This window comes from Ixodes scapularis, unplaced genomic scaffold (genome assembly GCF_016920785.2).
Source record: "Ixodes scapularis isolate PalLabHiFi unplaced genomic scaffold, ASM1692078v2 PGA_scaffold6__148_contigs__length_123643588, whole genome shotgun sequence".
In the NCBI taxonomy this organism is placed as follows: Eukaryota; Metazoa; Arthropoda; class Arachnida; order Ixodida; family Ixodidae; genus Ixodes; species Ixodes scapularis.
The window spans coordinates 105380538-105402466 of NW_024609881.1; the positions used below are offsets into that span (position 1 = coordinate 105380538).

At 43.4% G+C, this 21929-nt stretch overlaps 2 protein-coding genes across 2 annotated transcripts in view; both read left to right on the forward strand.

Moving 5' to 3' along the window:
• Positions 1–10366: 10366 nt before the first annotated feature.
• On the forward strand, positions 10367–11392 carry LOC8023611 (sulfotransferase ssu-1-like). The gene has a single exon (XM_040205700.3). It carries the CDS (start codon positions 10367–10369, stop codon positions 11315–11317), a length of 951 nt encoding a protein of 316 aa, XP_040061634.1. The 3' UTR covers positions 11318–11392.
• An 8726-nt stretch (positions 11393–20118) lies between these two features.
• Positions 20119–21929, forward strand: part of LOC8032629 (cytochrome P450 3A6-like) — a 30616-nt gene continuing 28805 nt past the window's right edge. The window contains exon 1 of the mRNA XM_042294521.1: positions 20119–20174. Coding sequence (XP_042150455.1) covers positions 20119–20174 — 56 coding nt within the window. The remainder of the gene's footprint in view (positions 20175–21929) is intronic.

A 21929-nucleotide genomic window follows, 5' to 3' on the forward strand; every position in this document is an offset into this window, starting at 1 on the left:
GCTGTATTTTCCCCCACTGTTCCTTCAATTGCTTATACGCCGAGGTGGCGGGATAGTTAGCGAGTTCTACTTGTAAGTGGGTTTCTAAGGAGGTCGCGGATTTTACAGCTACTGCGTCGGACCCAATTAGATAAAGTCCGAATGCGTAAACGTCGGTGAGGTAACCTTTGAGTGCACATAAAGAAACCATTCCTGGTAGAAATCCCTGAGCCTTACACTACGATGTATCCCGTTTCGTATGTGCTGGTTTCAGATGTTTTATTTGTAATTTATTTTGATGTTGTAATTTGTCATTTATAATTTCCGAACCGGTTCGCGAACCGGTTCGCGGATCGAATTAATCGAACCGGAACTGAACCGGAACAAAATAAATTTACCTGAACCTGAACCGTAACCGAACCCGTATTTTTTTCGGTTCGACACACTGATCAGGGTGTCGAACCGAACCGAATTGAAAACCGGAACCGAACCGGTATTTTTTCCGGAACTGAACCCGAACCCGAACCATTATATTGTTATCGCGATGAACCGGAACCGGAACTGAACCGGAAAAAAAATAACGGTTACCGACTCATGTCAAAACGGTTCGGCCACGCGCTGTTGACAATGAATGTGCTATCAATGCCATTTGTTTTTCAAGTGCCGTCAACTGACACACACCTCGCTTACATATTTATTTCTCCACTCAGTCTTAGGAATATAAACGCTGCATCCATGAATCTTGACAAACGCTGCGTCCATAAACCTTGACAAACGCTGCATCCATGAATCTTGACATAGGAACCAGCATTGCGCTGGTCGCGGCTTGCACAGAAAAAAGAAAATTGAAAGGCTGTGCAAAAAAAAAAAGAAAAAAAAATCGCGTCACGGGATTTTATTTTTCTACAATCTCGTAAATCCTAAATGCTGCTGTGTGCTCATTTCATAACACGTTTCTAGAACGCGCGAGTTCTTGAAGCTTGCTTCCATCGGAATGAGAAAAGAAAAGGCTGTGGAGTTTGATAATAATGCATCCAGTTTCATATAGGCATTTAGAAGCTAACATATTTGTGAGACAGCGAACTCTTCTATTTTAATATTTATCCTATTACGTCCTTCTGGCGTTGCGTTCGGTGAATTGTTTTTCATATTCCGTATCTTGTTTAATGAAAACTTCTTTAAGGGTCTGATTTGAGTTACCGAAGGCTAGTTCAAATAAAGAACGCTGTATTTTCTCCCCACTGTTCCTTCAATTGCTTACACGCCGAGGTGGCGGGATAGTTAGCGAGTTCTACTTGTAAGTGGGTTTGTAAGGAGGTCGCGGATTTTACAGCTAATGCGTCGGACCCAATTAGATGAAGTCCGAATGCGTAAACGTCGGTGAGGTAACCTTTGAGTGCACATAAAGAAACCATTTCTGGTAGAAATCCCTGAGCCTTACACTACGATGTATCCCGTTTCGTATGTGCTGATTTCAGATGTTTTATTTGTAATTTATTTTGATGTTGCATTTTGTCATTTATAATTTCCGAACCGGTTCGCGAACCGGAACAAAATAAATTTACCTGAATCTGAACCGTAACCGAACCCGTATTTTTTTCGGTTCGACACACTGATTATATATATATATATATATTTGAGTCAAGGTTGTAGGTGACATGAGGGAAGACTTTGAGCATCAAAGAATTCCAGGCCTTGAGTTTTGTAAATGCAGGTGACAGCGTGATTCCGGCAAAATAAATATTTTCTTACGATTTTCTTTGTCAATATTTGAAGTTCCCTCAATATTCCTCCGCGAATGAAAACAAAAATGTAACGGATTACAGCCATTCCCTTACGTAAAAAAATAACAAAATTTCTTTACAACTACTTTCTGAAATGCAAAATTACTGACAAATGGATGGCATTAAAAGTAATTTTGTTACTTGTAACGGATTACGTACAAGTCATAATAGAAGTAGTACATGTTGTGTTGCTGGAGTCCGATCTTAGGTCACTGCGATAGCGAGATCTAAAACGCCATTTTCAAAATTCAGTCTGGCCACCCCGATAAATGTTAGTCCGAAAAATAAGCGGACTAACATTCCAGATGTTAGTCCGCTGTATTGTTCGATCGATGTCATCGTGGCGACACCTTAAAGCCACTATGCTCTACGCATTTGTAGGTCTCATGCAAATCTAGACGGTAAACAAAAAAATAGAGACGGTTCTAACGTCTGGATTTGCACGTCAACCAGACGGATTCAACTGTTTTCACCCAGCAGTGTGCGTACCTACAAACAAACGAACCAACAAGCAAGGAAACAAACAATTACTTAAGGTCCAAATATTTTTTTTACTGAAAGCTACACTTACCGAATTTCGAGTATGATAAATTTACAATCTTAAGACATCTTTGTGAAAAGGTTTAAACGCACACCAGCCATTGATTTATTTATACACATTTGCCTTACACCCAAATAGCGTTCATAAACACCCCATGTAATTGGCGACGAAATGTTTCGGGGTCCTCTCAATGATGTGAAGACCAAGTTTATTAGTAACGAGCGACAAAATCGGTGGTGCGTAAATAGTGGGGTCAAATTTTGAGAGCCTGAATTTGATTTTATTTCCGTCGATGAGAGCAGAACAAATCCTACTAAGGACGTCATAGTGAGCGTTTGACCAATCGTGGAAGGCCGACGACAGCGACACGTTTGGTCGCCCACGCCGCCAATAGTACACACCGTTCAAAGAAAGACCAGGGTAACACAGGAGACTCAAACAGAAGGACACAAACGGGAGCGTTCTGTGCGTGCCTTTTACGTTGTTCTGACCTTTTGTTTTTGTTTTTTGTCACTGTCTTTAACAATATACCACCTCGCTCAGGCCTCTGTATCAAAAGTCGATGAACCCCACGTGATAAAACCGCTCTTTTGGAGGCACTGTCGGTGGAAATTGCGACGCCCAAGGTCATGACAAAATATCAACGCTCGCATTTTTTGATGAAACTGCATTGTTCGGCAGAATCACCTGCAATCACCGACGAAAAGAAATAAAAAAACTTCTCGCTTAAAACCAAAAATTAATCAGTTGAATTATCAGACTTGGTTGGGTTGTTTACTCCGCAGCCTTGGTTGGGGTAATGCCCTCCGGCCTTGAAAAAAGAAGGAAAAAAAGCTTTTAGTCGTTTCACTTTGGTGAAGAAGGATGACCAGCGAAGCTGCACTATGGTGGGACTGGGAATGAAGTAATGGCCGGCCGCAAGTCAGCAAGCCAAAGTGGAAAGGCTCGAAAGGCTGCGCCATCTATGAGCGACAACGGAAAGCGGACAACCGGCAACCTCAACACTCTGGACAGCTACCGCCATCTATGAGTGACGGCGGCAACCAGAGTTTTGTGTCGACATTTCTTTGCGGGGGACACGAACCTGGGGAAACTAGCCTTTAATAGCTCCGCTGTAGAATATTAATATTTGGTTTAACAGGATGGTCAAGACTTCACGGGGGGAGGGCATTCTTTAAAGGGGAAATTTCCCTACCCGAAAACTCAATATAACCTTTCGCTATTTGGTTTATGGTACAAGAAATATAACTGGAAGGTGTATTGGAAACCTGAAATTTAGTCTGAAAAAGCTGAAATGCAGACAGAACACAATAAGATTTCTTGTTCCATAATTTAAACAGCAAACATTTATTTTGGGGTTTGGGGTTTTAAAGCACATCGCACTTGGGCTTGCGGGCTCTATTAGTAAATGACACTTAGAATTAGACCCTGACATTCAGACCAATGAAACACGCGTTCGAATTTTCCTCCATGTAATGGCAATCGTACAACGCAACAACAACAACACAAAAATCGCGAAAATGGAGCAGCGTTTACCCCTTTAAATTGCGGCCACAACTAGCCACAACAATCGACCACGTAATCTGGAGCCGATTATGTGCTGTTAATGCTTATCGTACAGCCACGTGTTGTGGTTGGCAAAGCGCAGGGCACGAGTGTCCTCCCTTCGATGTTCAGCATCATGTTCAGACAGCAGCCGTCAACTGTATTGGTAACACGAACTTCCAGCAGGCCATGCGCATAGAGTTATTATAATGTACGCTAGAGGTTCAACTGGCGCTAGTGTCTATGCGACTTCCGTGACGCAAATTGAAGCAGACAGCAACCAGTCTACTTTTCCAGTCTTCCTGTGTATTCCTATGGGAAAACGCGCGTGCATTTTGTCTCTTCGCCGGAAATTAACACGGAACACTTTGGTTATTTGCGTCGTACCGAATAGTATGTACAGAGCGCGACACTGTTAGCGCGAACAAGCGATCGCCGGTTTTTCCAGTTTTTCCTTTTGAAACCAAGGGATGTCATCCAAGTTATTATTGCTACGGAAAGAGCTCACTTAGTTCTATAATATAAGCGATAAACTTTCGTGCTCGCAAATGCTATTTACAAGTACAATGCGAAAATGCGCCGATGTCGTGTTCGCGATAACAGTGTCGCGATGTGTACCTTGATTAACACTGTAAAAGTGTAATTGCTTTAGTTAGCGCATTTTTCTTCATCAGTGACCGATGTTTAACTTCGCTACATTTCAGTCCCAAACGTGTGTTCCGCAGCAGGTGTGTAGAAACAAGCGACGATTCGAAGCAAAATTACAATCGAAAGGAATGTAGAGTGTGTTCAAGGCTCGCCAGCAGTCCGGTGGCGCTTATATATTGATAATATGCCAGTCCTGTCACTATATAAAAATGACCCCGTCGTGCATGAGCGGATAAAAACATTCAAAACGTAGAGAATAAAGTCCGTGGGCTATAAAAGTTGTCTCTTCGTATTGTTTTCTCTGCCGGGCAGCTTTTATCGGGCACTTGTTCTCAAAGATTTCGAGCGTGTGAGTGATATTTTGAACGTAGAACAAGCAGCTTCGCTCAGAGCAGAAAGAATAAAACGGTACTTACTTATTTAAAATAGGAATAGATTACGTGGCCTTCAATTAATTTTGATCGTATATGCACGTGTAGTTAGTGATCCGGTGTTACTGCGTAGTTCTTGCCGTCTTTCTTAATTTCCAGATGTTCTTCGTTCGTTCCACGCTGAAAAGCTCCGACGTCGTGTTCGCGCTAACAGTGTCCGACAGTGCACATAAATACACGTACGAAGCTGGTTTAGCACCGTTTTTAATGCGATGAATTTGAAAGAAAAACACCGTAACTGTCCAATTATTTCGTCGGCCTGACTGAGAAATGTTCCAAGCTACCTAGTACGTATGAATTATTCGGTATATTTGCTCTTATGATCGAGCGCAGAGAGAAAATGCACTCACTTTTTCCCATAGAAATGCATTACCGGAAGTCAATTTTCGACTGGTTGCTGTCTGCTTCAATTTGCGTCAGCACACTAGCGCCACTTGAACCTCTAGCGTACATTATAATAACTCTATGGCCATGCGGACACGCTTGTCTAAATTTGATTAATGCGAGTGAATTAACTGTCCCATGGAGCGAGCCGACGTCATCAGCTTTGAATCCGCGCCGAACGTCGCGCCAAACGGCAGCTAAATTCCCCTTTCCCAATGAAGCGAAGTGAAGCAGCGATCTGCAGCCTCCCAGCTTCGAGGCTTTGCAAAAAGCCGCGAAAAACGGCAGCTAAATTTACCTCTCCAAAAAAGCTAAGTGAAGCCGAAATCCGATGGATTGGGTCCCATATGCTGTCGCGCATCATAGTTTCAGGGAACGAGGCTCCCATTGGCCGCCGCGCGTCAGTGTCAAGGAGCTCCACACCATGGCGCTGCGGGCCCGCGCCGCCTCAGCGCCGCCCAGAGCCGTTTATCGGGAGAGTTTGGCCATACATTGGTTTGAATAACCGAGCAACTCGGGGCCAACTACAGGCGTCGAATCAGCGCCCAGCTGCGGATCGTGAGCTCTAAATATGCGACACAACTAATTTAAGCCGTCTTAGCGTCGCTAGAGTGAAAAGGTATAACTCTCGGTGACTGGAAACTTGGCGCATGTGAGGTTTTCGTCACGTCCATATTCAACGACAGAATTAACTAACGTGCGCTCCAAGCCGGGGCCGACTTGCTAGAAACAGCGTCTCAGCTGAGACTGGGGGAAAGAAAGCACTTCCAAAGCCAGCGCACGAGCTGAGGGGGACTCAATCCGCGTCTCGAGACGCTCGCGAGCTCCAGCCTTTACAGTGTTTTCTTTCAGCCAGTCTCAGCTGAGCCGCTGTTCCACCAAGCCGGCCCAGAACAAACTGTCACCGAGAAGCCGAGATTGAACATTTCTATTTCACGCTTTAACCGCTCATTCACACTGGAAGCGGATCCGCGTTCGCAAGGCGGTTGCGAACGCGGTTGTATAAAGCTCCAGTACAATTACACGCGCACTTGATGTCATCGAGTGCGGCGAGAAGTTTCGGTGGCGCCCTCGTACGGTTACCTTTCGTGACGTCATTACCTTGCGAACATCAGGTTCGAAGGTGTGTGTATTAGCATGGCGGAAGCTTGAAATCATAGCGTTCTTGAATCAACACTGTCGACACCGTCAAAATTGAAGTCCTCACGTTCCTCTTATTTCTGTCAATGAGAACTCCTTTCCTGACGTCATAGTCAGCATTCGGCCAATCGTGGAAGGCCGACCACCGCGACGCTTTCGGTCGCGCAAGTCGCCAATACAACCGCGTTCGCAACCGCTTTGCGAACGCGGATTCACTTCCAGTGTGAATGAGCGGGTAGAGAGCCTATACAGGAACTCTAGCGCCGCCAGTGCGCCGGTGAAAGGAATCGGATGGCGGCGGGGCGTCCCGGAGCCCGCTCGGCCAGACTCGAAAGCGGAAGCACGGCCAATGTCAGCGCGGCGCGGGCACTTCACGAGAGGGCGCGCAAGAACAACATTCATGCTTTCACATACACAACTCATAGGAAGTGTCATAGCCTCCTCTACACTCACAAAGCTTGGCAGTTCGACGACAAAGCCATGGAGTGCACGGTCACATATTTGGAGCGCGAGGATCTGGTAGCACAGAGCATCTCTTGGGGGGCCTGTAGTTAGCACGCAGCTTTTGGAGTGGAGAGTATCCGAAACATGGTTCTGAAAGCCGAAAAAAAAAAAAGCGGTAGCGTTAGGAACGCAAGGAGCACGAGCGGACATTCCATCGCTCGGGGCAAGTGTGTTTCGGCGCCTCGCCGCAGCGGGGCGCCCGCTACATGTCTTTCCTCTCATCCGTTGCCCTTTCCGCTCTACCTTTTCACTTTCGGCTGCCGCCTCTCGTGCGACCTCCCAGGCTTTGTGAGTATAGAGAAGGCTATGGAAGTGTTTAGGTTTACCTCGAGCCTTTTTCTTTCTTAGTCCCAAGTTCTGCAAGGAAAGCTCCAGAAACATCAGAATCAACTCAGAGGACAAATTCTTGGTGATAGATGTTTTAATTTTAATGATTGCAATCGTTTCATTAGACGAACTGTTTACGATGGCGGCACGCGAAATATATCCTTGCTGCAGGGAAAACACTCGCTTTCAAGCTATAGGAATCGAGCAATTGACTCCTCTGTTGCTCTTTTTACATAGAAAGATAGGCTGCCCGATGTCAGGTAGGAAGTGGGCAGTAAGCGGGATTATGTCCCCACAATGCTGCCTACGTTGCCCGGTGCCAACGTAACAGAGAATAACTTGGTGCGCGGAACAAAGGAAAGCGCTTTGGTCGACCCTCCCCCCCCCCCCCCTTTAGGGTTTGTGTAGTTAAAAGGTGTAGGACAAAATGGGTTATGTACAAAATGAACCCGAACCAAATGATCCTTGTTAAAATGGTCCTGGTGGAAATGGACCAAAATGTAAACCTGAACAGAATTGACCCATGTGATTTCTTCAGATTTTGGGCACTTTTTGATGGATTTAGTTAATTGCAACTCTGAACGTGTAATTTCGAACGTTCATCTCTGAACGTGAATGCTGCCGTCCCTGGCGGCATCATTCACGTTCAATGGGAATGTCGCTCTTGCTGTAATGAACCCGTCGTGCAGCTTAATGTTGACCAGCTTCTGGTCTTTCAATTCCGATTTTATATTCATGGTTGTAGCAACCTCGGGAACAAAAGTCGACTTGGACAGCGATGTACGTCTTAGCGTCCTCGTAATAGAGTTTATATGTCATGAGCCAGCCATTCTTAAACTGGTACTCGTAGTTGATGATGAGTGTCCCGATGTGACTTTTGAACGGGTACATGTCGATGTACTTGGTAGTAGAAAAAATTACCTATTGCCGTGAATCAAGTCGTCACAAACGTTGTGCCGTGAGGCACCATGCGGCAGGGAACTGTGTCGGCCTTGGTCGTGCCGTGGTATCCAATGCAACACCCCAGTACCTTTCAGTGAGCCGGCCGTGCTCGACAGGGGTGTATTTTGTAGGGTAAGAAGTTATCACGGCCTAATGAGTTGCCGGGGCCCAGGTAGCGGTGCCCTGGAAAAGGAGGCATACCTAAGTAAAATCATTACACGGTTCATGATTGCCGACGACGACGACTTCGCCAAGTTAAAGCTTCCCCCAAATAAACGCGGCTATTGATGTTTGTAACCTCAGCTTACATAACCTAACCTAACCTAACCTAACCTAACCTAACTTATCGAGACCTCCTCTCTTGTCGAAGTGATTATATGAAGTATTCAATTAAAAATAACACGATGAATCTCTTGAATGCATAAAGCTTAATGGCGCCAGTTACCAAGAATGGGCTCCATCTTAGACTGACATTTCCAAAAAGTAACTTTCAACTTTTGAAAAAAAAAAATATAACGATTAATTTTGAAATGTTGCCATCTGGATCTGACCAGGGCTACACTTGGGCAGAGGCTGAGTGTTCGGTGATGCGTCGTAAACTTTAGCGGTGAAAAAAAAAAAAACATTTTTTTTTTTTGTGTGACACGCCCTTTATATATATTCTTTAGACCTACATGCTTTTTGCAAGGTTGGTATCAAATATTAGTCATAACGTTCTTGTTGCACATGTATTACTTATCTGGAATAACAGCAGTCCCCTTTTCTAACCGGATGCTGCCGAGGTCTTGTCTTGATGACTACCTGTCCATGCATTGATGCACATTTCCAATGAATCACCATTTTTTGTTTTGTTTCCTACATCAGCGGATGTCAGGAAGTTTCTAGAAGTCTCTTGCAGGAACTGCTATTTAAGCCCTCAAAAGAGACAGCGCTGCCAGCTTTACTGAAGACCCATCTAACCTCTTTGATTTACTGAGAACCCAATTTTATGTCTGTGAGTATAAGTTCTTTTATTTAAAATCTGTAGTATAAGTAATTTAGTTTCTGCATGGTTTTGATTCCAGCCCGAAAATAACCCGATCTTATCTCAAGAGACGGTTGAAAGGCCCAGTTCCTCCCAAAACTCTTCACCAGTACCGCTATATTCGAGATGATTCGACGAAATCACTGCATAGTTGTGATGCACCATTCACGGCATTATAAATATTTAACATACTGTAGAAACACTTAAGAAGTAACGCTCACAGTCTCCTTCCTCTTCAACTTTGGCGAGTATGTTGAGTTGTCGCTAAATCAACTAAAAATTTAACACCTCCTGCCCGCCCTTCTAGCCCTGCCCCCGCCCCCCACAAGTGTTCTAAAAAAAATTGAATTAGCGTTTTCTTTCACACAAAAAAAAAAAACTTTCAGAGTATGAAAATGTATATCTACGTCTTCATTTTGTGTTGGTGCGTAGCACAGCCCCACTGTACTCTTTGCGAGGCTCGTTCTTTTTTCAAGACCGTACCCCCTGTTTTGTTTAACTTTTTTTTTAATTATTTACGCAGGAACGTTTTAAAATGCTCGAGTCACTCGCATTTTTCATGGAGGTTGGAATATTCGATGCCCGTGTCTTGTTTTCTAAACGTAATGCGCGATTAACACAGATTGTTTCGTTCCACGGCCTAACCCCGAAAACACCAAACAAACAACAAAAAATGCACCCCCTAAGCAAAAGTAAAGGAGAAAAGATTAAAGCAAAATAACTCCCAAAACAAGGCGCACTAATAATAGGACGTTTTAATGAGTTTTTTTTTCTATGCGCTCAGAATGAGATTTTTCGGTAAGAAAGAAAGGCCTTAACAATACATGTAAGATGTGCAGTGCTGTGTTGCGGTTGCAATGGATGTGGTGACACTTAACATGTTTTTGTATGTTTGTTCTCGTTCGCGCCTGTGGGCCTGCGTGCGTGTGTGCGTGTGAAAGTGTGTTTTTGTTTGAATGAGGAACCCCAGGTACGCTGTTTTGAGTTTAATTACGACTTCATTCGACCGCTTCAAAGTATTCCTCTTGGTAGCTTTTTCAAGGAAAACAAGTTCCGTTCTCCAAATAGTAGCCATATTTTATTAATACCCAAAACCTATTTTTAATTCTAGACCAGCATGGAGAAGTCAGCGTACAGAGAAGTTGATGGCTACCATCTTAGCTGGGTCTTTGCCGAAACGAATGTCCGTTCGGCGTTGAACTACGTGCCCCAGCCTGGAGACGTGTTTATTGTCAGCTACCCGAAATGCGGAAATACGTGGCTAGAACACATCGTCTACAACATCTTCAACGACCGTGCTCCACCAAGCAGCTGGATCGACCATTTCCAGGAGATGCCTTTTCTGGAGCTGCAAGGCGCGGAAGCCGCGAGAGACATGCGAAGACCAGGATGCATCAAGACCCACATGCCTTTCCAGTTGCAGCCGTACTCCAGAGACGCCAAGTACATCTGCATCTGCCGAAATCCGTACGACTGTTGCGTGTCGTTCTTCCACCACACCAGGAACAGGCCTGTGTACCGCTTCTCCGACGGAACGTTCGACGAGTTCTTCGAAATGTTCCTTGCGGGAAAGGTGGACTTTGGAGACTACTTCACCCATCTGTTGTCCTGGTACGAACATCGCGATGACCCGAACGTGCTCTTCTTAACCTACGAAGACCTTAAGGAGGACACTGCAACATGGGTGATGAAGATCGCGGACTTTCTCGGAGACGACTACGGGAAAAAGCTACGAGCTGACAAAAGGGCCTTGGAAAATGTTCTGAAGAGGACAAGTTTCGAAGTCATGAAGAAACACGTGAACGAGTTGAACAGAAATATGATTCCTGATAGGGTTTCGATGCCGGACGAGAAAATACCCGAGTGGGTCAAGAGTTCGAGCAGATCTCTTGGTCAGTGGGAGCCCGACAAGAATCCGGAAGCTCGAGACATTGTGCGCAAAGGAGTCATTGGAGACTGGACGACACATTTCTCCGCAGAGCAAGTGAAGCGTCTGAAGGAGCACATTGAGTTGAAGACTCGTGGCAGTGATGTCATGAACTTATGGCAGAAACTTCAGCTGCCCTAAAGAAAATTGACTGCTTTTAGTTGATACTGAACAGTAAGCATAAGGAACTAGAGGCAGCAGCTCAAGATGATTGTTTAACTGGGCACGTTCAGTCATACTTTAGACATAATTTGAAATAAAACAGAAAGTGTATAGCCGTCTCCTTGTGCTTATATAGTTGTTCTTTGTTAGAGCTTCACTCTAAAGCAAATATCCATTTATATACGCTTTGCGGCCGCCAGCAGCATTGAGGCACACCCAAGAGAGAATGATGGACATAAATTGGTTTAGTTAGTTTCTAAATGGATGGTGGCGAGCGACGCTGCACAAGTGTTTTAAATTTAACCTACATATGTATATACTATATAACTAGGTGAATTTTAGCGATCATTTGCCAATGGATAAAATTATGAAGATTCTCTCTACACCGTGAATGCCAATCATTCATTCAATGCTTCCGAAAAATGTCTAGTTTGGAACTGAAGTATAATAGCAAGATTGCTCTAGCGTCATGCGTTTTTGTTCGATTCATTTAAGTACGTCTATGAACATGTTGTATTGTTACACAAGAGCAGGTCCTGAATTAGGCTGCTATTAACCAAGGGATGTCAAGTTCCACATACTGCAGCTTTTCGCCCCCAACCACCATCTTTTTTTTAAAACGAAAAACAAAACAATAATTGATCGATTGGTCTCGGGTAGCACTATATCGTATCTAGCAAAAAAAAAATTATGACCAGGAAAATTAAAGTTTGCATAAATATTTCATAAAAATAAAAAAAGAACACCAACACACGTTTTCAGCAACCGTAAACCGCATTGCCAAAAGCTAAAAACAGAAAACAAAGAAATATAAAAGGTGAAAACAGGAAAAATCCGTCGATTTTTAAAATAATTTAATCAGTAACAGAAAAACGTGCCACTGCCCGGCAATACTGTGTCCTCATGAGATACCTAATGTTAATAGAATCGACGTAGATTATACCATAGTGCCTGGAGCGCGTCCCGTACTGGTGCGTTTAGTGCCACATTTCCGCCCAGACATCACATATCATACACCACATGCCTCCAAACCTTTTTATGGTTTTTGAGACGGGAAAGTCTTTGGGTCTCTTTTCGCAATGTTTGCCCATTCTTGCATCGAAATATATAATTATTTTAGAAACTTGGCGGAATCTCAATAAACGTTTTTTTTCTCCTTTGCCTAATAGGTTCCTTAGGTAAATTTATGAGGTGCGGTTTATTCTTAGTTGATGCCGCGAACGTTTCGAAGAAAGCAGCAGACGGAAGGTCTGAACAGTCAACACACCCCCCAGGCTCTGTTCTCACTGAATCAATGCGAGCTGACCTAGCCTTCGTGTGCAATATGTGCCCGGCGATGGCCAACCGCCGGTGACGTAGAGCACTAGAGTTTTCTATCTAGTTGGGGTTGCCGATCCGAAGTACGAACGTCGAATCTTCATTTGACGAGTTGAGTGCGGCTCTCGTGCACTGCGGATATGAATACGCGGTACACACTAGACTCAACACTGGAACATCTCTAAAGACCGTCTCTGTGTGAGGGTACCTTTGTTGAACTAGGACATACAGTTGGGTTGGGAGACAGAAAAGTACATAGTTTAAGCATAAGTACAATAGAACTTTAAGACACAAGCATATACAAGTTGCGAGACGAACTCATTGAATATATACATCCTGGCCAGTCGGCGAATAAAGTAGCTTGGCATTTTCCTCCACCCCACACAATTCAACGAGGCGCTAGTTTGAAAAAACAAACAAACAAAACAGTTCATAGCATTGTATTTTGTTTACGGATTATGCGGGGGTCTCGCTGCTCTGTGAAAGGGAAAGAAAAAAGATGCGGGTAAACACAATGCTCTGTTGCTGCGTGTGGAAGTGGAACATTTGTTTCGTTTGGATATCGATTTTAATGAAGCAGGAGCGGATGAGGGTACGTGTATTAGAGCAGACAACTGCTGCCTAATAGTGTTTTTCAGGGAAGGAAACGCTCAGCTGCAAGAAAGTTACCTCAATACGGTACGACTACAGGGCAAGCAAAATTATAAGGTTTTTTGCACTGCACCAACAAGCTACGCATCGCGGAACGCTCATTATCCGTAGAAATGGAGCCTGTTGGGGCTATGACTGGGCAAGTAGAGAGGGCAGAGTACATGTGGGGGAAAGTACATAGTGCAGACTGCATGGTGTCTAAATGACCGCCTTCGAGAGCATAGAAACAACATCGTGAACGCCTACTGGGGGCATTCAGGAAGTCACTGTAGAGACTGCGTGTGATCGGCGCTTCCAAAATAGTGTACTGGGGTAGGTAAGAGTCCCAACCAACTCCCCTGAGAAACGATAGAAGCAGCAAGCTTTGAAAGACGGAATGACAGGTGTGTCAGCAGCCCATCTATAACGCTTTCAAAAAGAGAACTGGAATGTCTGACCGCAGGGTCTCTCAAGCGGCAACAGTTAGAATTCTTTTTTACTTTTTATTTTTCAGTTTTAATATTTTAATTTTATTCTTTTATTTTTATTTTTTATTAATTTGTAAGAAAATTTTATAATTGCTAGATTTTCCAATTTTTGGACTGGCAATAATGTTTGGAGGTGGGCTAGTCGGTGGTGCATTGTAAATATATAAAAACAGCGCAAACGAACACAATATTTACAATGCACCACCGACTCCACCACCTCTAAACATTACTCAAGTTCCTTTCTTGTACATCGATCCCTTTTACGTGTTCCTTCAGTCTTTTACACCAAGACATTGTCTATAATAATGCCATCGCTGTTTCTACGTGCAAAACAAGGCAATATGGGTACGCTGCTAAGAAAGGCAATTGCCCCCCTGAGGTAGTAAGCCTTTTTAGATTGATGCCTCCGTCGCCTGGACATGCCAAGCGCGTATGCAAGATTCTCCGCTCGGAACACTGGAGGCAAGTCAGGCTTCTGCATGACTGCTTAAAAGTGCGGTGTTATAACACGTGTACTAAGAAACACAGCGCGAGGAGAAAACTTCGTACGTGTCAATTGGAGTGTTCACGTATTGCCGAGTTCTTACTGCATGTACGTTCCATGTTCCCTAAGAAACACAAAGAACCGCCTCGTACAGTGAACAGTGTTGTCATACCTAAAACTGTGCACACGCACAAAAGAAAGAGAATAGAAGACAAGAAAGAACGTTGACTTCCAACTTATGTATTTTGAAAGCAAGAGAAAGAACTTGTGATCTGGTTTTGATTGACGTGGAAGACCTTTTCTACTCTATTCCCCATGAGGGTCTCATTCGAGCGGTTCAACTTTGCATTGACTTAAACGCTTCTGATGCCTTCCAGAATTCGACTGGTATTTCAGTAGAAAAGTTTTTGGATCTTCTCCGGTTTTACTTATATTCATCATTTATTGATTTTGAGGGCAACACGTTTCTGAAAAAACCAGGAATTTGCATTGGGTCTAGTGCTGCTCCGATATTAAGTGATATCTACCTAGCAGGTTGTGATTGTACCATTGCAAAATTGTTAAATTATCGTTTTTTGAAAGTCTTCCGGTATGTTGATGATTAAATGTTTGTGTTTAAACCTAAGCAAGGCTCGGGAAGTGCTGACTTGGTCTCAGAGTTATTAGACACCTTTCGAGAGTGCTCTGCAGGTCTGCGTCTTACGAATGAGGTTCCAACCAAAAAAGCTTTGCGATCGTTGGACCTAAACATTCGTCTTGAACCGAGCCACCTGTGCTCGGCTTAAAAGCCTAGAACAAAAAAAAAAGGCCCTCCTTAGCTATGAATCTGCGCACTCAAAAGTTGTAAAAATAGGTATTGCAAAATCATGTTTGAGAGCTTCTTTATTGAAATCCTGTGTTCACAGAAGTTTCAACAGCTTTCTGGTTCAAGTCGATAGGCTAACAAAAGTGGGTTTCCCGAAACATGTCATAGTGGGGGTAGCGGAGTGACTTTTAAAATTATTCAGGAATTCCCTTAGCATACTAGAAAACGCTAGACAAAAACCTGCTTCTCGACCGGTGGTAACATCCCATTTGCACCGCTTCTCCCACAGGTTTAAAAACATAGATGTTAAATACGAAGTCCCTAAAGTCTTTTCAGCACCTAACAAGTTATTGGGCGGACGGTTAGATTTGTTAATGTAAGACCTCGGGAGCATTCTTTGTCTTTGAGGTCTTCACCTTTGGGTCACCTAGCCGTTCCTTGTGGTAGGTGTGGCTGTTCACCTCGGTTAGGTAACATTGATATTTTGGCTAAACATTCACAAAAAAATGGCTAGGGAAATTCATGAAGCGGTTTAGATTCGACAACACGGTCCCAATCTATACGTAAGTTCAGAGTCAGCTACGTTATCCAGTGAAGAGGTAGAGTTTGTTCGGAGTTTGGGTACGTATGTTTAATACTTTCTTTCTTTTTCCGTGGAAGCGATTCTATAGACGCTTCACACACGCGCCAGATTACAGACGCCATTGCCGACCTTCTATTGTCTTACCGAGATATCAAACCACTGAAGCGGTCTTTGGCGAGCCTCCACAAAGGCAAATGCTGGGAAAAAAGACACCGTTGTATCTAAAATGCCAGTAACCTGTCCTCCTATGTAATGATGGAGCAGAGTGAAAAATAGAAGCGAAAACAAAAACTGAAGGGCGGTTATCGCGGCGCCCATGCACAGCTGCTGTAAAGCGTCTATAGCTACAAGCACGTACATGCAGCCTGAAAACAGTGCCCACAGACCAGGAGGCCACGTGCGAGACAGGTACAATAGAGCATTAGGGCTCGCGCTGTAGTTTTGGCTTTTCTTAGACATGATGCGGAAAGATGTATAGTTATATATTTCTATTAGCGATGTGCGCGGCCAAAAGCGTCGCTGTGGTCAGCATTCCACGATTGGCCAAACCATGGCCATATGAGCATTGTCAGATTGTCAACTTTGACGGTGTTAGTTTCGGGTTACGATGGCTCCTAGCTTCTACTGTGGTTTTTAAACACACCATCTAACTCGTCGTTGCACCCAATGGTAAGTAGCCAGAATAACAACTGGTGACGTCACGGCGAGGCGAATCCCAGTCGTGACGTCACGGAGGGAAACCATAAGAGGGCGCCACCGAAACATCTCGGCGCTAATACTACTTACTTTTCTTTCTCATTTGTTTTTTGTAATTTTCTACTTTGTGTTCGAAATTCTTCAGATGGCACATGACAGTGAAGATGTCGTACACGTGGGATCCTTCCTTTTTTATTTCTTTGTCCGTTTATGTTGATGCGTTTTAAGAAGACGAAAAAGAGACCAATTCGTGAGTCAGCGCTGTGTCTGTGTCCCTTCGCCTACTTGTTACGTTCCAGGCTTCCTTTCTTTTCAACACTTCTCTCTCTCTCTCGCCTACTTGTTCTTTGTGTTGGTTTGCGCTGTTTTTTTTATGTTTTGGATTGGAATTTTGTTTTTAGTGCACAGAAAAAGAGTTGTTCGTTGAAAGTAGAAGACGAAGATAACTAATAAAAACCAAGAAATGTGAGCCAGCATTGGAGCGATTTTGTTATGTTTTAGTGTGCCTGTGTCCGTCTATTTCTTTTTGCGCTGTAAATTTAAATAAAAAATGTAGCACTAGCAGTTAGCACGAGGTGCCAAAGCTTCAGGACAAACTGTTATTTTTTTCAAAAGTTATTCATGATCTTATCAAATGTTCAGTAGGAAAATGGTGGCCGACAAAGCCTTTGTATACATAGATAACGAAAACGGACAAAAACGAGCCACTTTTACCCATGAATATTATAAAAATATCATCCCTTTTGAATGAGATAACGGCTGGTTTTGAAAATTTCTCATGTGGCCTGGAACGCTAGCGCTACATTTGGGTGGAGAATAAGCGTTCGGCAATGCGTAATTTTTCTCGAATAGAAAGAAACAAATTTTTTTAAAAACATGACACTTTTTAGAGGGGGAGGGGGGGGGGCAACGGTGTACACACGAAGAGAGTTCAGATGTGTGCTTGAACAATCAATTAATCCAGGTTATCACCACCAGATGTGTCGAATCACCTTGTCGCGGATTTCTCGGCGAGCCCGGCTTTGACAGCAATCAAGTATATTACTAAGCAATACATCGTACACCGCGAAAATGCAATGGCTTTTACGCCGACAGGATTTGCGAAGTTGAAACGGGTAGACGAGTGCTGGCATTGAGGTTTGCCCCCCTTGAATTGGAAAGGTTGAAGGCCGACATCTATCGTCGTGGAAACTCCTGGAGACGGCCGTCTTTGCTTTCTCGGCGGATCCGGTCTGTCGGTGAACCGGCGGCAGTCCTCTCCCTTGGCGCAGCGTGAAAACGTGACGGCGTGCAGGGGTTGAGGAGCACGCGTTCTCTCGGACGTCGGGTGGCTAGACCGCTGGGGGAGATTTGGCGCTATAGGCGAGCTGTCTAAGGCAGGGAGGCTCTAGTTATGGTGTGCACAACTCAAATCCTGGAGAGCGTTTGCAGTTTAATGACGGCGCCTGAGGGAGAGAATGGGGAAAGGAAATGCTTCTATGTGTCCGGCACGAGAGCAGACGCCCGCTCTGGTGCTCCATATACCTTTCCTCCTCTCGCTTCCCATTGCAAGCTACGAACGCTTTGGCATAGGATTTCTCGCTTCCTTCTCGCTCCGATGAATTGCAAACGTCGAGAGGAAAAAGCAGGGTTGCCAGACAAGCAGCAGCATCTAACGTGGTTTAATTTACTATTTTTCTTTTTTAAACAAATACCTAACCTATCGGAACAAAACTGGTGGCTATAGACGACCATTAATTTATACCTTGCGTAAATTATTCAAGTACAATAATGGGTTCTTATGACCTGAGTTGGGAAATAAAAGGGTCCCTTGCCCCTCAGACGCCCAGCAAAATTTAGCAGTTACATGGCTTTGATATCCCGTGTTCCCCGATCTAGCAGTTGTGCTCACCCTAACTATAGCCTCCCTAGTCTAAGGCAAACGAGCGGAGTAGAATACGCTCCCCTAGTAACGTATTCACCTCAAATTTCATCAAGCTTTCGCTCGCTCCCGATCACTTCAACTGCTTCAAGAGCAGTTTGATATCTCTTTTCAGACAGGTTTGCGTTTCTTTCTCCTGCAGGGCCGACTTAGCGAACGTGCATTTGATTTTCGTCATCAAACTGGTTACCTTCAACTTTACAAAAAAAAATATTGCTGGTTTAAGCGCGGCCCATCCAGCCGTAACTCAACGCAGAAACAGTATTGATATAGATAAAATAAATAAATACGGAAGGATTGCCTGTTACACGTCGCAAGAGAGGTAAAAGCACTCCCACGTAGTACCAGTTTTGAAGTCAATTCAATTGAATCGAATTTAAGCACTGTTGGATTTTTAGGGGTCGAGCCCGGTAGGGAGGTAGAAACGAAATACATTCCTGCCTCATCGAGGCCCTTATCGCCTCCACCCCCATAGTTTACAGTAAGTACACAAGATTATTGAAAGGAAAGAAAACATGCACGGGGGAAGAGGAATGTATCTTGCACATTCATACGAACTAAATAAACAAACGTCTGTAAAATAACAGTAGACATGCTAATACATGGTCTACGAACATCCCAAGTAGCTCTATTTATGTGTAAAAAACATAGGACGCAAAGGATATTAATTCTAAGATAATTGCACAAAAATGCCTTGTAATGTTCAAAAGGTAATTTCTAAGTTCACAAGGCAAGCGAAAGTCGTTTTTTTATGACATCCAGTTCATACAACAGGTGTTCGTGGCTCAAATCGTGTTGCGAGATAAAGCAGGCGTTCAAGCGAAACTAAATTAATGAAATATTTTCCGCTTTCGCTCGGCTTCAATTTACCGAGGTGTACGGTGCTTTTTTAACATCCTCGTTGTATACGAGGCAGTTCAGTTTATGACACAGGTACCGTTCAGTCGACTACGTGTTGTTGCGTTTGATTTGCCACGCACGGTAAGTAAACTTACTTACTAAACTTGGAGCAAAGTGTTTTCTTTCTTTCCATAATAGTCGTTTTTAAATGTTGGCTATGCGAAGCGCAAGCTCGTCTGCTTTTTGTTTGTGTGTGCAGGGGTTGTGGTGACGTGAGAACGCCGAGCCCTGATTCGCTCGGATGGAAGGATAGTGGGTAGACATCAAGGCGGCTGACTTTGAGGTCTATCCACTATGTTTCAATCAGAGCCAATCGGAGCTCTGCGTCGTTCTGATGTCACCACGACCCCCTGCGAAAGAAGCAGACGAACTTACGCTCCGCAGAGTCGCTGACAACTTAAGAAACGGAGAGCGCGGTGAGTCTCGAGCGTCCTCTTATCGCTTTGCAGCCAATCAAATTGAGGCATTAGGGGATAAGATCGCCAAATAACGAATGATAAAGATAAAAAAGCGTGAACATATTTAGCAGCACCCTGCGTGTCTGCAACTGTAACTGTGACTAGAGCTACACTATTGGTAGGGTTCCGAATTTTTAAAATTAATAAAATTTGGACTTAAATTTTTTTTTTTTTTTTGTGGACGATTTTTTGTCGCTTTGCTTCTAATATCGTGGAGGTATATCTTTGCTAAATTACCAGCTCTACGAAATACGACGTTCATAACAGTTCATTTTAATTTTGTTTTAATTTTTAGTTATCTGTAATTAAATCCTTAATTTGCGAGACATTTGGAGAAACTGCATATAAAGATGTAATAGACTTCAGAAATGAAATGTCCGTTTAAGATGAACGTATTAAAATAAACAGTTTCTTTGAACGGCGCTTTTTCCTGCCTTTCTTTGTTTGAAGAATCCACCATATAATCGGGATCAATTTTTCATCGAAGCTCCGGTTGACATGTTGGCCCTTGTATGTACATCGTTAACTGTCTTCATCATCACCTGGTTCTACTTGTGAGTACATATTTTTGCATTTAGCACAAGTAGGTTACAGACGTTTCCTTAGTGATGCGCCTTCGGCAACTAACAAACGATCTCGCATTTCCAAGAATGAAAAATAGAAAAAAAAAGATAGAAAGACGCTGGCCTTGTAATTGTTTATTATATTATTACAAGTAGAAATACACTTTCTGATCAAAATGGTGTCACTGAAGTTGACCTAATTCATGTCAATTGCAACAAGTTAATACAGTAATGAAACAAAACTGTGTGTGATGAAGAACTTGGTTTCACAGGAATTCGGCACCATCCTGTTGTTTAATGCTACTCTAACTTTGCCTCTATAATTGATTATCGAATTGTTGCTTTAATTTCTGCTTGCCATCTTTCTTTTTAATGGGCATAGGTAATAACGCGCTATAATAATAAATAAACTACTCATCATATTTTTAATGACAGTCTTTTTGCTTGCTAATATAATGGCAACTAGGTACTGTCCTCAGGAGAAATTATATTTAAAAATATATTGAAGATTTTTTTTTAAAAGTCTTAATTTCGCTATGCTGGTTTGAAGAAATAGTAAAACGTTGGCAAAATATATAGTACTAACCGCAGAATACGATAGTTGATAAATTTCCTTTTTTTACATCTAATGGTACCAATAAAAGTTAGATATTGAAAATTAAAACGAAGTAGGTGAAAAGGCACGTCACCATACTTTCGTTGATTGTTCACCGTGCAAAACGCTGTACGGGGCTGTGGAACGCAGCTGGTAAGCTCAATAAAAGTAATAAAAAAACACACACACACATGAGTGCTGACCAAATGTAGAGGAGCTCTTAAAGGGATACTTCAACGAAATTTGAAATATTCCCGTCGTGTTCAAAAATAGGTTGAATATGATCCACAATATCCGTAAATGACAATCGCACGTTTGTATTTTGAGCCTGGTGGCTGTAGTTTTCGTTATAAACGGCCCACTCTGGCAAGCGCTCGGAGAAGGCCCAGCGGAGACCACGTGACATCCAACGCAATCGTGACGTAGGTCGTCTCAAGACGAGCAAAGCTATGGCGAGGCCGCCGTCGAGATGATGGCCTAGTTGTTCCAGCCACCGAAGCGGCTGCTTTTGTATAAATTTTGAGTGACGGGTTAATCTTCTATAATCTTGTAGGGGGACAATAGCGACTTCTGTGACACACAAAAGGCATTCTCGGGAAGAGGGGAGTTCCCCCTGCCCCTCTTCTCTCGTCATGGCCGGAGGCGAGACAACCTCCGTCACTAGCTGCCAAGGTTACTAGACGGGCATTACAAGCGAGGCGTTAGCGACATCCACCAGGTGCTCTTTGCTAATCGTTTAATTCGTCTTAAAATTCCTTTTCGTGACTTTTTGAACAAGATATTGGTATGTTCGATTTGATGGTGCTTTTTTGAACACATATAGACCAAAAAATGAGCTCCGAAATTTCGTTGTTGTATCCCTTTAAAGGACCTTCAACGTTTTTTGTTTTTTTTTATTCCCCGAGGCACGTGTTTAAAATTTCTCATTGCATTACGTTTTTATTCCTGATTTTACTAAACACTATGAATCGGTCATTTTTCAATTACTTTTACTAAATAAATAACATAAACCAATAAAACATTCCTGAATGTTGAGCACGAACCACCTGGTGCACAGCGTGAAAATAGCATCGGCGATATGTTTCATGCTGCTACGGGAAAAAAATCCCGAGCAAATAATTTTTTTTCTAACTAGGCCAGGACTTTCGAAA

What these genes read in the sequence shown, in the direction of transcription:
- LOC8023611 (XM_040205700.3), top strand. Translation starts at nt 10,367, where the DNA reads ATGGAGAAGTCAGCGTACAGAGAAGTTGATGGCTACCATCTTAGCTGG.